The following is a 13979-nucleotide window of genomic DNA, read 5'->3' on the forward strand; positions in this document are numbered from 1 at the left end:
TCTCAGGATGAAACTATTAGAGCTGTTTTTTATGTTAATGTTGTTTACTATTAGCACAAGTAGTGCTAAACATTCTAGGAGGGATAATACATTGAAGGTGGCTAATGAAGAAAAAGACTACTTGAATTGGATCAATCGCATGAGTTCTCGCAATCATTCTGTTTTCCAAGAAGCGAAGAACAAATTAGAGCCTTGTAAATTTATTAAGGTGAATAAAAACCCGAAATTCGGAGATTTTACTACGGTTCAAAAGGCTATTGATTCAATCCCAATAGTCAATTCGTGTCGAGTGGTTATTTCTGTTAGTCCTGGGACTTACAGGTAAATTTTGTACACTTCAATTGTCCTGTTTTCTGCTTCTTGATTTTGTACTATAAGCGCATTCAACAAATTGAGCAATTGTATGGAAGTTTTGTTTAAATGAGGTTAAAATTTTGTAGGGAGAAGATTGAAATTCCAGCAACAATGGCTTACATTACCCTGGAGGGTGCTGGTTCACACAAAACAACTATCAAATGGGATGACACTGCAGATAGGACAGGAAAAAGTGGCCAACCAATGGGAACTTATGGTTCCGCAACTTTTGCTGTTAATTCCCCCTACTTCATTGCCAAAAACATCACCTTTAAGGTAATTGTGCAAGTACTTTGTTATGTTTTACAATTAGATGGATCTATTAAGAACTAATTTTATCTCTAGAGATGATGCTTGTTAACGCGGTGGAGTCAGAATTTTAAATTTATGGATTCTAAATTTTAAAAAATGTAGTAAGCTCCTAATAAATTATCTATTACACAAATATTATATTTGAGCAAAAGCTACTGGGTTATGCCAAACTTGTAGGCGAAGCTCTAGCTCCCACCTGTATAATTCTTGGATTAACATTTATAAATATAATAGATTTTGTACAATTGATATATCGGAAAAACTATTCACTTTTGGAAAACATGTAGTTTTCTTCTATAAAAATTCTTTTGAGGTCATAATTAATTCCTTCGTGAACAGAATGTAGCACCACCGCCACCATCAGGGGCACTAGGAAAGCAAGCGGTGGCATTAAGAATTTCGGCAGACACAGCGGCGTTCATAAATTGCAAGTTCATTGGAGCACAAGACACACTGTATGATCACAGGGGCAGACACTATTTCAAGAACTGTTATATTCAAGGTTCTGTAGATTTTATATTTGGTGATGGGCTGTCCCTTTATGAGAATTGTCATTTACGTGCCAAAACAAAAAGCTATGGGGCCTTGACAGCCCAGAAGAGGGAGAGTTTACTGGAGGAAACTGGATTCTCTTTTCTCAATTGCAAAGTTACTGGATCTGGTGCTCTTTACTTGGGCAGGGCTTGGGGTACTTTCTCTAGGGTCGTATTTGCCTACACTTACATGGATAAAATCATCACATCAAAGGGATGGTATGACTGGGGAGATAAGAACAGGCATATGTAAGTTCTTTCCTTTCTTTTTTCATACTACTTACACACAGATGCTCTTCGCATACTATAGAACGCGAATTTACTGAGGAATTTATGCTCATCTGCAGGACGGTATTTTATGGGCAATTCAAGTGTTCAGGACCAGGGGCAGACCATGGTGAAAGGGTGAAATGGTCCAGGGAGCTCACTGAACAAGAAGCTAAACCGTTTATCTCACTCAGTTTCATAGATGGTCATGAATGGCTACTCCATATTTGATGATTTCTTTAATGTCTAGCTAAGCTATGGCAGTCAGCAGTCTTTACTCCTGTACAATTACGCAATTTGTGTGCATCATATTGTAAGTTAGAAAATTATTTTCCCAGGCACCATGTTATAGACCAATTTTCTTATCCGAATTGTCGCAGCAGCCTGCACGTCCATCCACGACCACAAAAATAGCATCAAACCAAAATACAGTTACGAACAATCAATTTTATCAGCATTCATTTTCAGGAACTGTTGCTTTTCTGTGCTATTTGGTTGAAAATTCCGTTAATTTGTTTTGGAAACAAACCCTATCAAATGATTAATCTGGGCAAAGCCAACTGAATACCAAATGGGTCAAGCGGTCCAGTACAATTGTCAAGAAGAATTCATAGCGAAAAGTGTCAGCACAATGCCTTATCAAATCACATGCCACCAAACTTCACCTACCCGAGGAATGAAGTAACGAGTCTTGTATTGCAAGAAGTTAGGAGCTATGTATATAAGTTTACAAGAGACGACAATTATAAAATAAACTGTACAAGTATAAACAAATATACATTAGATACAATTCCACCATGACGGTCAGTTAAAAGAAGACTTGCTTTCTTCAAGTAATTGAACTGTACAAAATACCAACAGGCAGCCTGACAGAAACAAACTGAACAAGTCAACAACGAAAAGGAATATCCAATAGTTTAGGAAGATTATAATCAAAAGCACAATGGGGAAAGACATGCTAGCAGTTACTGGCAAACAAATATAGGTCCTCTTTTTATGTCAAAAAAAATATAGGTCCTCTAGATGTCAATATCATATATAGAGAACATCAGATATCAACATATCATGTTCACATTGTAATGGAGAAGAAATCCAACACTCCTAGAAAATGGACACTTCTTAAACAGCTACCGCTCATACTCAGCAAGGACATCCCACACACACCCCTTAGTATGCAGCAAGGACAACCAACATCATCACCAAGACAAAGGGAGAGAAAATTACTGCAGAACTGACCAAACCAGATAGTGATAGCAATATATATTTTTTTTGCAACGAATATGCAAACAGTTGTCATCAACTATAGAAAAATGATGTAATGTTCATATAAAAATAAAGACACCCACTATCAGAGAAAACTGAAAAATAAACACAGGTCACGCACCACATAGATGATCAGGACTGGAAGAGAGTTACAGTCGCAAGGTAACCATTCTTCATCACCTGTGACAAATAAGCAAAGATCCTAGTGAAGCAATAGGAAATGAAAGCACAAAGGGAAGAGAGATAAAGTGTGTGGTAGAACCACAGCGTGGGGTATACAGACATTTATTCGAAACAAAAAAATCACCTCAAAGGCAAGATTTTGGTAGCCATATACAAAGGTGGATCCAAACGGATTACTCGCAGAGCCTTGCGTCTGGATAGCAGCTCGACCACAATCCCCTAGTATCTCCTGCAGAATCATAGCAACTTAACAATGAGTCAGCTTGAAATTGAGCCTAGAAAAAGAGGATGTCTGATGATAGGTATATACACAGGTGTACACAACAGTTTGCCCATTAGTTCTAAATATCATTAACATGAACGGATTCTGAGTTTTTTAAAATTAAAAGGGGGCAGAGTAATAATTATCCAGAACACTAATAGTAAGAACTTCCAACTTGAAAACCTCAAAGAAATACCGATAAATGAATAGGAATGACTATGAATCAAACAGAAGAATTCACCTTAACTTGTTCCCATTTTGTGCTGGCTGTAATAGTAGCTTTAGAGGAGTTTACATCCTGATGATAAGACCCTACAACTGCAGAAAAAAAGATGCAAAAAGTATTAAAACGAATATCCAATTCTTTTACATTGGTATAACGAAAGAGGGCATTAGATCTTGAAGAATCAACTCACAATCAGAACAATGGATAACAAAATTGCACTTCATGTATGAATTAAAATCAGCATGCCCAGGATAGTTGGTGTGCAAGACAAATTTCTTGATTTTATGTGTCTGCAAATAAACCACAATAATCTGAGAACAGATATAGACTTCATAACATGTGCTCATGGAAACTCAGAGGATGACATACCTGCCCATCAAATAGTATATCTAAGCCACGAGTAAAGTAGTTGTAGAAGTAATCACCACAAAGAGTTGTCCTCGGCCGGGGATCTGAAGCAGAATGAATCACCATTTGATCAACCTGTATAACTAATGAAGTCAATCTCCACCAACAATCTACCATGTAGAAACCTGACAGGAACTCACAAGAAGTTGGATATATCAATTTTCTGTTAGACACCAAAGAAATATAGCAGTACCTGTTTCTGATGGATTCCACATGGTCGACCTAATTCGGTCCAAACATCCTGCATAGAGATAAGATAAGCCAAGGTTTTGCATGGTTGACTCAGTCATCAAAACATATGTAATAAAGGAACAGGACGATATGCAGCACGAATAAACCTACGCCAGACCGCACGCAACATACAAGAACAAATAGATTCAAGCATTGTAAAACCAAAAGTGAAATAAGTTCAACGTCTAGTTCAATATACGAGTTAAAATAGGTTTTCAGCCTCTTGTTCCCCTTTAACTTCAGGAAAAAATTAACTTCTGCATTGCAACTCATCCTGAACTTCTTTTAGGCAATAGGGATACGATTATTCAATGGACTCTAGACTGAAAGTATCATATCAATACAATTAGAGTTTCCACAATATGAAGGAAAAATAATCCAATGGCAGACAGAGAAACTTCAAACAACTCAAGCGAATGATTAACTCCAAAACAATCTAAAGAAAGAGTAGTTACCTGTGGTGATGCACCAAAGGGGATGTGCTGTCCACCAATACTAAACCGTAATTCTTCCCCCAGCTAAAGAAGATAGAAAACAAACAAAATCATATGTAAATCAACTGAACTGCATGTCAGAGCAACTTAATCGTCAAACTTAACAAATGACACTCGACACATCTTTTATGATCTAAACTACTGCACAGAAACACATATGAACTTTTTAATCTTTGGAAGTGGAAAATACACTAAATCATTCATCAAGTGCCAAGATTCAGCATTATAGAGCAGGAGAAAAAAATAATCTGATAAAAATAATATCAAACTAGACATTCAAATATTCTTTTTTTTATAACCGTAGTGTCTAGGCCAGCTTGTACGCACCTCCCACAGGATATCAAACTAGACATTTAAATCTTCTCTATTCAAAAAGGGGTAGACACTTTTTTGAATTCTAACCTCAAAACTAGTAGCCATTGCAAGTGGAGAAAGAACTATCAAAAATAGTAGCCATTGCAAGTGACGAAGGAACTATTAAATGGAATGGCACCAGATTTAGTTTACTTTAATTCCATTTCCTTTGCATCACAATTTGAGATAGGACTGAGATGAAAACTAAAACATCATCAATTTTGAGGCAATACTACAATTTTCTAAAACACAAGTTTGAGATTCTCTGATGATTGATTTATAACAGAGCAAGACAAACATATCAGCCAGAACTGTCATATCCCAGAGGTCAATTCCCTTTTTCAATGGCTATATAATTGGAAAGTGACGACAAAAATATCAAGAAACTATTAACGGTTCTCATGGCAAAGAGATCTGTGAAAGGCCGAATTTAAGCACATTAAAGCCAAAACTAATAAGCTCCAGATGTGAATGCCCTTTACAGCTCTATGTCAAAGCACCACAAGCACACAAAAAGAACATCCTAAAGAGCTTTTCCCACGAAAAAGCATAAAGAGCTGCAGCTCAAAGGAGGAGGACTTAACTTACTATTAATACATTATTCAATAAGAAATCACATATATAACATTAAAGAGACTGCACAAAACCTTCAGCGTGGACATGTAAAGGACTAAACCAAACCTTAACATGCACTTCTTCCATGTAGAGGCTCCCAGCAGGCAGAGGAGGAGTACAGGCCTTGTCCATCATGGATCCAACACCAACTTTACTTCCAGCAGAACTATCAAATATTGATACACGGCAAGTAACTGGGGTTGTGCCATCTGGAAACTCAAGAGGTAGTTCCGCTTTTGAAATGGAAAAAGAAGAGAAAGAAAGGAAAAAATTATTTATACCAGAGTAAATAATTTGAGTCTGCACAAGTGTGAAAAACGAAAATAACCAGGAATACCTTCACCATCACGACAGCAATCTGTATACTGGGAGGGAATTGGAAAAGCAAACGACAATCCCTGCAAAGTTGCAATCTATCAGAACCCTCAACACAGAACTAAGTGATGGATAATAGAATAAGAGCCTCTTTGGATTGGCTTATTTTAGGTGTTTTTAAGCCAAAATAGCTTTTAAGCACTTTTGTAGTGTTTGGGTGAAATAAATAAGTGCTTTAAAGCACTTACTTTTAAGCCAAAACAATAAAAATAAGCCAAAAGACACAAGTCAGATTTAAATGTGGCATCAATAGACATTGGACAAACATACTGGATAAAATAAAGTGTAAACTCCTCTGTCCTTGTCATATGTTCCTGGATAGGTCGGCCCAAAAAGAGAATAGACGGCTACAAAAGTGGCTAAAGTGGAAGGGCCGCTGAAAGTAACAAAATCAAAAGACAATATTTAAATCAACAGAAATGTTGGGAGGTGTTAGCACAGCATTATGAAAACCTACCAATTTAGAGAGTTGTGTAAGTAAACACTATGAAAACCTACCCTATAACAGAGGTGGCATAGCGCATCTGAAGCCGTTTTACATCAAATATTTCAATAAGGCGCAGTCTCTGAAACAGGTAGACTCAGTGTAAAGACATACTTGAAAAATTGTTTCTAATCCATTATGCAAGTAGAAAGCTCTTGAGCTAATTTATAAAGGAAATAAATCTTATAAAAGAGAAACTTACAAAAGAAATATGTTCATGTCTTCCTGATAAAGTAAATTACAAGACAATAAATTTAAAAGAGAATCACATAATTTTAAAAAAATTTCTAAGGGGAAATGCCTTTTCCGTGCCTAACCCCATTCGCCTATCGCTTTCTTGAGTTGATGTTTAACTTGCACCTAGGGGATTCATTTATCCTGAAAGGAAATTTCCATACCTCATTCCATCCCAAATCATGTTCCACTTCGGAGATGTACATGATCAAGGAAACTAGATATTAGATGTATTCATGTTATTGATACTTCCCCAAGTATATTATTTTTTTAGGGTAAATCAAAAAGAATTTCCTTAATGTGCACCAAGGTGATGCCAAATGTTAATACGTAAAAGGTCCTTACATTGAGCCTCCAAAAAACTATTCGACGATCTACAAATAATAATGGAATCTCTTATTTACACCTATAGTACAGGAAAACAAGGTAACTAATGATCTTCAGCATCCATCTTTCAACTCCAAACATTTCTCCATATCATACAATAAAAGGCATCACAATGCTATTTCCAAAACTTCCTCCTTCCCTTCCCTGATTTGCTCAACCTCCACATTGCAAAGGTGTCTTCAACTTTTCAGGTAAGTAAATCATGGAATACACCAAAACTCTTACTTCCGCTACATAGTACATAGTGTAATGAAGGAGCACAAGATTAGTGTATTCCCCCTTTTTCTTGCACATGCAACACTGATTAACATTATGCAACTCCTTTTCAAATTGCTGCAACCTAAGGATAACGTCCCATGAAGTGGACCAAGCAAAGAAAGCTAATTCTTAGCAGTTTTTGAACCATCCAGATAAATATAGTAAGGTTTCACCAGGAAACTCCCTCCCACCCCGACGTCAGCTTTTGATGCCATCCCATGCTGCCATTCTTTAGCCACTAAACTATTAGTATCCAAGAAAAATGCTCCATTTCTTTCGACTCTCAATCTTCAGAGTTACCTTCCGGCACCAAAATCAGATATGATTGCTTTTCCTTCTATAAATTCAATGTTTTTTTTAAAATCAATATTTCCCTTCATTATTCCTTCCCATGGAGAAGATGAATTCTCCCTCCATAAATGACAACCATCGAGACAATCAACAACAGGTAACGAGGATAAAGACAAGATGAATTCACCAATACATTTCACTATCTTGAAGATCTCTTAGCACTATTTCCCGAATTTAGAGATTAAAATATAAAGCTTCGCATTCTTCCACACCCAAAGAAAAGAAAACTTATTTTACTCCTAATAAAATTTAACCATGAATAGGTGTAGCGACACGGACAATCTTGCACAACATTAGCAAACTTTGACATTCGTTGCCAGCATACTCAGGCTTAGTAAAATCTTTTGTTTCTCCAATTGCAGCAACGTGCCTTTGCTTCTTCATGAACACTCCAGACCGAATTCAATTCAATGAAGTCTGAATCTCAGAATGTGTAGGCATACTAGGAGAGACAAGATTAGGAATGAGGATGTTCGACACAAGGTGGGGTGACTTCCATGGGAGACAAAATGAGGGCCGGCCAGTGTTTTGGGAAGCGAGAAGCGGAAAAAAACAATAAGGGCTCGCTTCACTGAAGCAAGAAGCGTGAAGCGAAAGCGCAAAGCGCTATTTAGTATAAAAGTAAGAAATATTAAATATGCACACATAAATAATCAAGAACTCAATAAACACATTGAGCAAATCTTTCAGTTGTTCTATTAAAAAGTAAATAATAGATACTAGAAATAGATATTATTTAAGAAAATACAACTTACTACAAGCAAAAACAGAATCGTGACTCAGTCACACAACAGCAAAAAAACAAAGGAAAAGAAAATAGAGACAAAACAGACTAGCAAAACCAAAAAAAGAGAAAAACAAAGCATACGACAAACAGAGGAATATTAAATCAGAAGAAATAAAAACAGACTAAAACAGCAAATTGAAGGGAAAAAATCTAGTTACCTTGCGCAGCAAAGAAACAGAAAGAGAAGAAGAAGAAGAACTAAGGTCAGTATTTTTACAGAGAGTCCAACAGTAGTTGACAAAGGAAGAAAATTATTTGGTAAAAACTATGGTAAGTTTTTTACAGAAATTTAAAAAAAAAAACTAGTTAGCACTTCTAAAAGGCGAGCTTTTTCTCGCTTTAATAAGAAGCACGCTTCTCGCTTCTGGGACAGAAGCTCACGCTTCTTCACCATCGTGTCGCTTCAAGGCATTAGAGTAACAGCTTATCGCTTCGCTTCTCTCGCTTAGAGCGAGCGCTTTAGAGTTTTTAACAACACTTCATTAAAAAAGTGAGACTGAGATGATTCAGGCATGTGAAAAAGAGGGATGCAAATGTCCTGGTGAGGAGGTGTGAGAGGTTGGTTGTGATAAGCTTTGAGAGAGGTAGAAGTGAGCTGAAGAAGCGTTCGGGAGAGGTGATTAGACAAAACATGGCACATTCCAGCTTACTGAGAACATGACCTTAGATAAGAAGTTATGGCGGAAGCGGATTAGGGTGGTAGGTTAGTAAGTAGTTGAGCATTGTCTCGTTGTCCAGTGGGATAGGTTTCTCCTTGCATTCCAGTAGTATTAGCACTATTCTCATAGTTTCTGGTCCCTTAATTTCTGCTACTACATGCTAAGTGTTATGCTTCGGTTATCATTTTATTTGTTGTGGTTATTGTTCCTTTTCTTTATTTGTTTCAAAACGTTTCCCTTATTATTTGCAATGTCTTCATAACTTCCGTTTTCTCTTTTAAAATTTGCTTTGATATGCGTTAATTGAACCAAGGGTCTTCCGTAAACAGTCTCTCTATCTCCACGAGTTAAGGATAGGTTTGTGTACACTCTACCCTCCGCAGACCCCACTTGTGGAATTTCACAAGGTATGTTCTCTTTTGTTGAAGTTTGCCCCTCAGATGTGCATTATAATAAATGATCAAGGATTACAAAATAAAGGATACAAATGCCTCGAAAAGTTGGCATTGGCGCATTGCCACCACATTTTAGCCATGCATTCAGAATTGCGAATTCAGCGAAGAATGAGCCATAAATAAAATATCATTAGCTTACTTGAACAAATTACAACCAAACATATTTACATACAAGGCAACTAAATATTCTCATTAACTAGACCCGAGTAAGGCATGCACCACATCTAATACCTGTGACCAGGAATCAAACCGCAAATGAAATCCATGATCTGGGAAGCTAATGACAATGTCAAGTTTTAAGGGCTCCTGCAGAACACAGATTAAGCATTGAAGTTATGTAATATTCGAGATGCTGATGTGCAAAACTACCCATGTCCACAACATTGATTACAGTGTTATCATATTAATATACCATGTAAAACCTGATAATTTCAGAACCATTCATGCATGGAAATTGCAGAATTTCAGCCTATAAACCCATTGTAATGGATGGAATGCGTCCTACTACAAAATATACATTACTGGCTGAGTTAATCACAACTAAATGGGGAACTTTACGAATGGCTCCTACTGCAAAATAGATTATGGCTCAGCTGATCGCAACTTATTGGCTAATTTTTCTATTCAATCAACAAAAGGTACTAAGTATGTGACTAACAGAACACGAAATAACACAAAAAGAATTATTTTAAAGGCATAGTAATCAGCACTCCGTAAACTGATTGTTTTGAACTTCAAAGCAACTAAATTTTCATAGAGTAAAGTTGATTTCAAATGACTAGGGTGCAAGATTAGATGTCACCATAATAAGGAAAACATATTAACCAAAACAAAAAGAAGGATGTAAAATTGACCTAAAAAATGTTGTCCACCCTGAATCATACCTCGTCGTAATACTTAACATGGACAACGTCATAAATATTAGGCTGCTGCTCTATCTGCGCGAAAGCTTCACAAATAGGCATTCCTGAAACATTTACCACATCATCATCACATGTTGAATCAGCTAAACTAAACCGCATCAAATTGAATGACTAATCAATCAATTTACAAAACAAAACATAAAATGAGACAAATTGATCATCCTATTTGACCTAATCGGTAACTTAACAAGATAACAAGTGGAATAAATTAAGCTTACCTAGAGTAAAAGGACCGACTCCAACACCAGGGCGGAGATCGAGAACAATAGAACCCATGGCAGTGCCTTCGCAGCGGCGTCTTGGTCTCTGCATCGTTTCGTTGTTGAAATATGTTGAATCGGGGGATTGTGACTTTTTTTAAAGTCTAGAGACGATGGAGATAGATAGCTTTAAGTAGAAGGAGAGGCAAGCTGACAACGATGTGGCAAAGGCTCTGCTTATGGAATTTTGGCATCCAGCGAGCACACGGAAACGTCGTGGTTATCTTTTTTTATTTTATTTTTGGAGTTTCGAAAGTGAATTTGATGATTTCGAGGTTAGGTTAATTCCAAAAAGAAATTTAGAATTGTCTATTGACTAATTTGTCCTCAACAATGGCGGGTCGGGTTCTGGATAAGAGAGCCCCTTTTGTTCCGGTTTTGTAGAGGCAGCAAAGTAAGAAGCCCATTACTAAATGAAAGAACGGAAGAGTACTTACTATCTCGTCTCACTTTTTTGGAATGAAAACGAACTTCATTTCATGTGCTTTTGTGTTTGTCTAATTAATTAAAAATATTTAAGTGTAAAATCAGACTAGTATTTTTCTTTTATCGTTAGATTGTCTCACATGTGATTCTTATTTATTATGTTTTACAAATTCTACCATTTGTTTTGGAAGTAATAGTAACCCATTGTCTCCATGCAATTAATTTAAGATAATAAATGACTAATTATTGTGTTTTCTTTCTTCTACTAAATAAGTTTTTTGTTTCAATATTCACTTTTAAATGCTTTGGTCTACACCATTCTTCCCGAACCCTATTTGTGAAACTACATTGAATATGTTATTATTATTGAAGAGTGAGCTACTTAATTTAATCATGAAAATCCTAATGTTTTGCTAGGGAGCTCTAAATTTAAGACTATACACAAATCCATTTAAATAATTATTAGAACAGATAATTATTGGACTGATTATTTTTGTTTGGATATTTTAAAAGTAGTCCATTAAAGGACTTCTTAATATTTGAAATTGACAAAGAGGAAATTGTCAAATTACCTCAAATTCGAATACTACAACTATAATTAATTGGATGGGATGAATTTTGGTAGCTTCACATAATGTGGAGACTTTACATGGGCCCGAACCCACAGAAATCAAGCACCAAGCCCAGCTACTTGGCTCAACGAATGAGCCCAATATAGTATTATACTCGCACAACCCATAAAATTTGACCCGCCCAATCAATTTATTTTTGAGCAGGTAACTACAGTACCTGTTTATTTTATTCCTGAATTTGTTTTGATTCGTTTAGTTTAAGTTCATTTTAAAATTAGGCTGATATTCCATTCATATTGACTCGTGAGAAATTTGTTTTAATTATTTTTCAAAAGATTTTTTTTCATTTGATATAATTTTATAGTCATAATTTAAGGGAACAGTTTTAATAGGTACTCAAACAAATTATAAGAAAATAAACTTTGAATTTAAAACTTAGTAAGAATTTTTATGTGAACCAATTTTTAGTTCATTTAAACATGTCATCAAATCATTCATTTATTAACTCAATTCATTTTAATGAAATTCAGCTCAACTTGCCATTTAACACCCCTAGATCACACCATAGATCAAATCAATCCTCAACGACTTTGATTTGTTTATTTATTTTAGTTGTTTTGTTAGGTAAATCACTAAATTAGAAGTCTATGGTAATGAAGGTATTATAAGGATTTGGGAATGAACCTTATTTTACCTATAGCACAATTCTTAAATATGACCGTTATGGAGGCAAAATTTGTTAAGCATTTTGTCCTTTATTTTTTTAATTTTTTTTATTATAGGGTAATTTTGTTTTTCTCTCAAGAGAGATATAAATATATTACCTAATTGATTTTACTCTTTCTAAAAGAAATGTATTTTTTATATATACTTGCCTAACTAGAGGAAAAGTTTTGGATTTCTGTAAATTAAAGATTTCTTTTTTATACCATAACATGATAACATTCACAATATAATATTATATTATGTATGACAAAAAATAATCTTTTATCGATAGAAGTCCAAAACTCAACTCCAAAAAAATGATCGATATGGTACTTTTTTTTCAAGAAAAAAAAAAACAACATTCTCCACCAAAAGTCATTTTTGATTTAAGTATAATTATGATAGAATTTATCGTAAGAAAAACACATCTCAATTGTATTGACTGAAATAATGTTTGACTTTTTGTTGTCATTCTATTCAAATAGATATTGATTCAATTATGGTAGTCATAGAAGGAGAGAAATGGTCACGGAGCAAATATATGAAATTTTGGATCATATGTATTATTATAGTACAATTGTAACAAAAGGTAGTTGATACTCTTATCTCAATTAGTAGCTTAAAATGGACAAGATTATGATTTATAAATGTTATAATTAGCCCTTTTTTGTACTATTTATAGGTTGCGTTCTGTCATGGACAAGTTTGAATATCTAGTATTAGAGTAGAATAGGTTTCCTATTAGCAAACTATATATGTTAATTAAAAGAAATTTTGGTTTGGTCCCTCTATCTTAGATTATAAATATGTGATCATTGATCAACTTCATATCCAATATCCAGATGGGTTTCGTAAGTTAAAATAACTACTACTAATTATATATAAAGATCACACAATGAAAATAAGTAAGGCAATCATGATTAGCTACCATGATTTTAAAATAGAGAAAATTAAGTAGTCTTGAAGAGTATTATGTATATGCATTTTTTTACCTGATTTGTACAAATTATAATTATATATCAACTTTAAGATAATTTTATTTCAATTCATATTCATTGGTATTGCTCAAATTCAATAATTATACATTTGTAATGATAAAAAATAAAAAACATGTAACCCCCCCCCCCCCCACACACACACAAAAAAAATCACATTACGATCTCTGAGGCATATAAAAATCTTTATCAGTTAAAAGTACTAACTGTTATCTCCTGTATTCAGGTTAGTCAAAAATACAGAAACAGAAAAAAGATGAAATTGACAAAATGATTTTTAATCCGAGTCCACAAAAACCACTGTGTTTCCTTAAGAAATTTAATCCCCTCACTGTACCCTAGGTTGCAGATTAATTCCTCCCAAGATAAAACGGATTAACCTGTTAAAGAAGTAGCGGTACCTCAAACTTCAATAACTTCAGCGAACTCAAGAACAGCAACAAGAGCACACACAGACACTGTCGATCGACAATTTTATTTATTTAAGAAAATGTATGCAGAGAGGAAAAATTTTCAGTGTTTGAAAAAACGAAAAAGACCTCTTATTTATAGCCATTTGCAGCAAGGAACGCGTCTGTTCAGAAAATCTGTTCAGACCCGTTTTTT

At 35.0% G+C, this 13979-nt stretch overlaps 2 protein-coding genes across 4 annotated transcripts in view; one reads left to right on the plus strand and one right to left on the minus strand.

The window, feature by feature from the left end:
* On the plus strand, positions 1–1783 carry LOC125848231 (probable pectinesterase 53). The gene is made up of 4 exons (XM_049528061.1): positions 1–321; positions 441–630; positions 1006–1448; positions 1547–1783. Exons 1-4 carry the CDS (start codon positions 8–10, stop codon positions 1695–1697), a joined length of 1098 nt encoding a protein of 365 aa, XP_049384018.1. The 5' UTR covers positions 1–7; the 3' UTR covers positions 1698–1783.
* Positions 1784–2143: 360 nt separating this feature from the next.
* The window catches only part of LOC125848255 (PHAF1 protein At3g51130), a 135275-nt gene continuing 123439 nt past the window's right edge, over positions 2144–13979 (minus strand). For 2 of the 3 annotated variants that reach the window (XM_049528091.1, XM_049528090.1), the window contains exons 2-16: positions 10634–10740; positions 10377–10459; positions 9724–9798; positions 6376–6443; positions 6148–6253; positions 5840–5900; positions 5569–5735; positions 4495–4557; positions 4002–4049; positions 3770–3883; positions 3591–3690; positions 3416–3492; positions 3037–3141; positions 2851–2909; positions 2144–2332 (exon numbers count right to left, since the gene is read on the minus strand). In XM_049528091.1, coding sequence (XP_049384048.1) covers positions 2862–2909; positions 3037–3141; positions 3416–3492; positions 3591–3690; positions 3770–3883; positions 4002–4049; positions 4495–4557; positions 5569–5735; positions 5840–5900; positions 6148–6253; positions 6376–6443; positions 9724–9798; positions 10377–10459; positions 10634–10727 — 1209 coding nt within the window. In that variant the 5' untranslated portion in view covers positions 10728–10740 and the 3' untranslated portion in view covers positions 2144–2332; positions 2851–2861. Of the gene's footprint in view, positions 2347–2850; positions 2910–3036; positions 3142–3415; positions 3493–3590; positions 3691–3769; positions 3884–4001; positions 4050–4494; positions 4558–5568; positions 5736–5839; positions 5901–6147; positions 6254–6375; positions 6444–9723; positions 9799–10376; positions 10460–10633; positions 10891–13979 lie in introns of those variants that run through there. The other variant, XM_049528092.1, reaches the window with a different exon arrangement.

This window comes from Solanum stenotomum, chromosome 12 (assembly GCF_019186545.1).
Source record: "Solanum stenotomum isolate F172 chromosome 12, ASM1918654v1, whole genome shotgun sequence".
Taxonomy (NCBI): domain Eukaryota; kingdom Viridiplantae; phylum Streptophyta; class Magnoliopsida; order Solanales; family Solanaceae; genus Solanum; species Solanum stenotomum.

Bases quoted from the DNA above. Each gene is read 5' to 3' on its own strand.
- LOC125848231 (XM_049528061.1), top strand. From the start codon at position 8: ATGAAACTATTAGAGCTGTTTTTTATGTTAATGTTGTTTACTATTAGC. The intron at 322-440 runs GTAAATTTTGTA...AAAATTTTGTAG, and splicing joins GTTAGTCCTGGGACTTACAG to GGAGAAGATTGAAATTCCAG. The intron at 1,449-1,546 runs GTAAGTTCTTTC...GCTCATCTGCAG, and splicing joins GGAGATAAGAACAGGCATAT to GACGGTATTTTATGGGCAAT.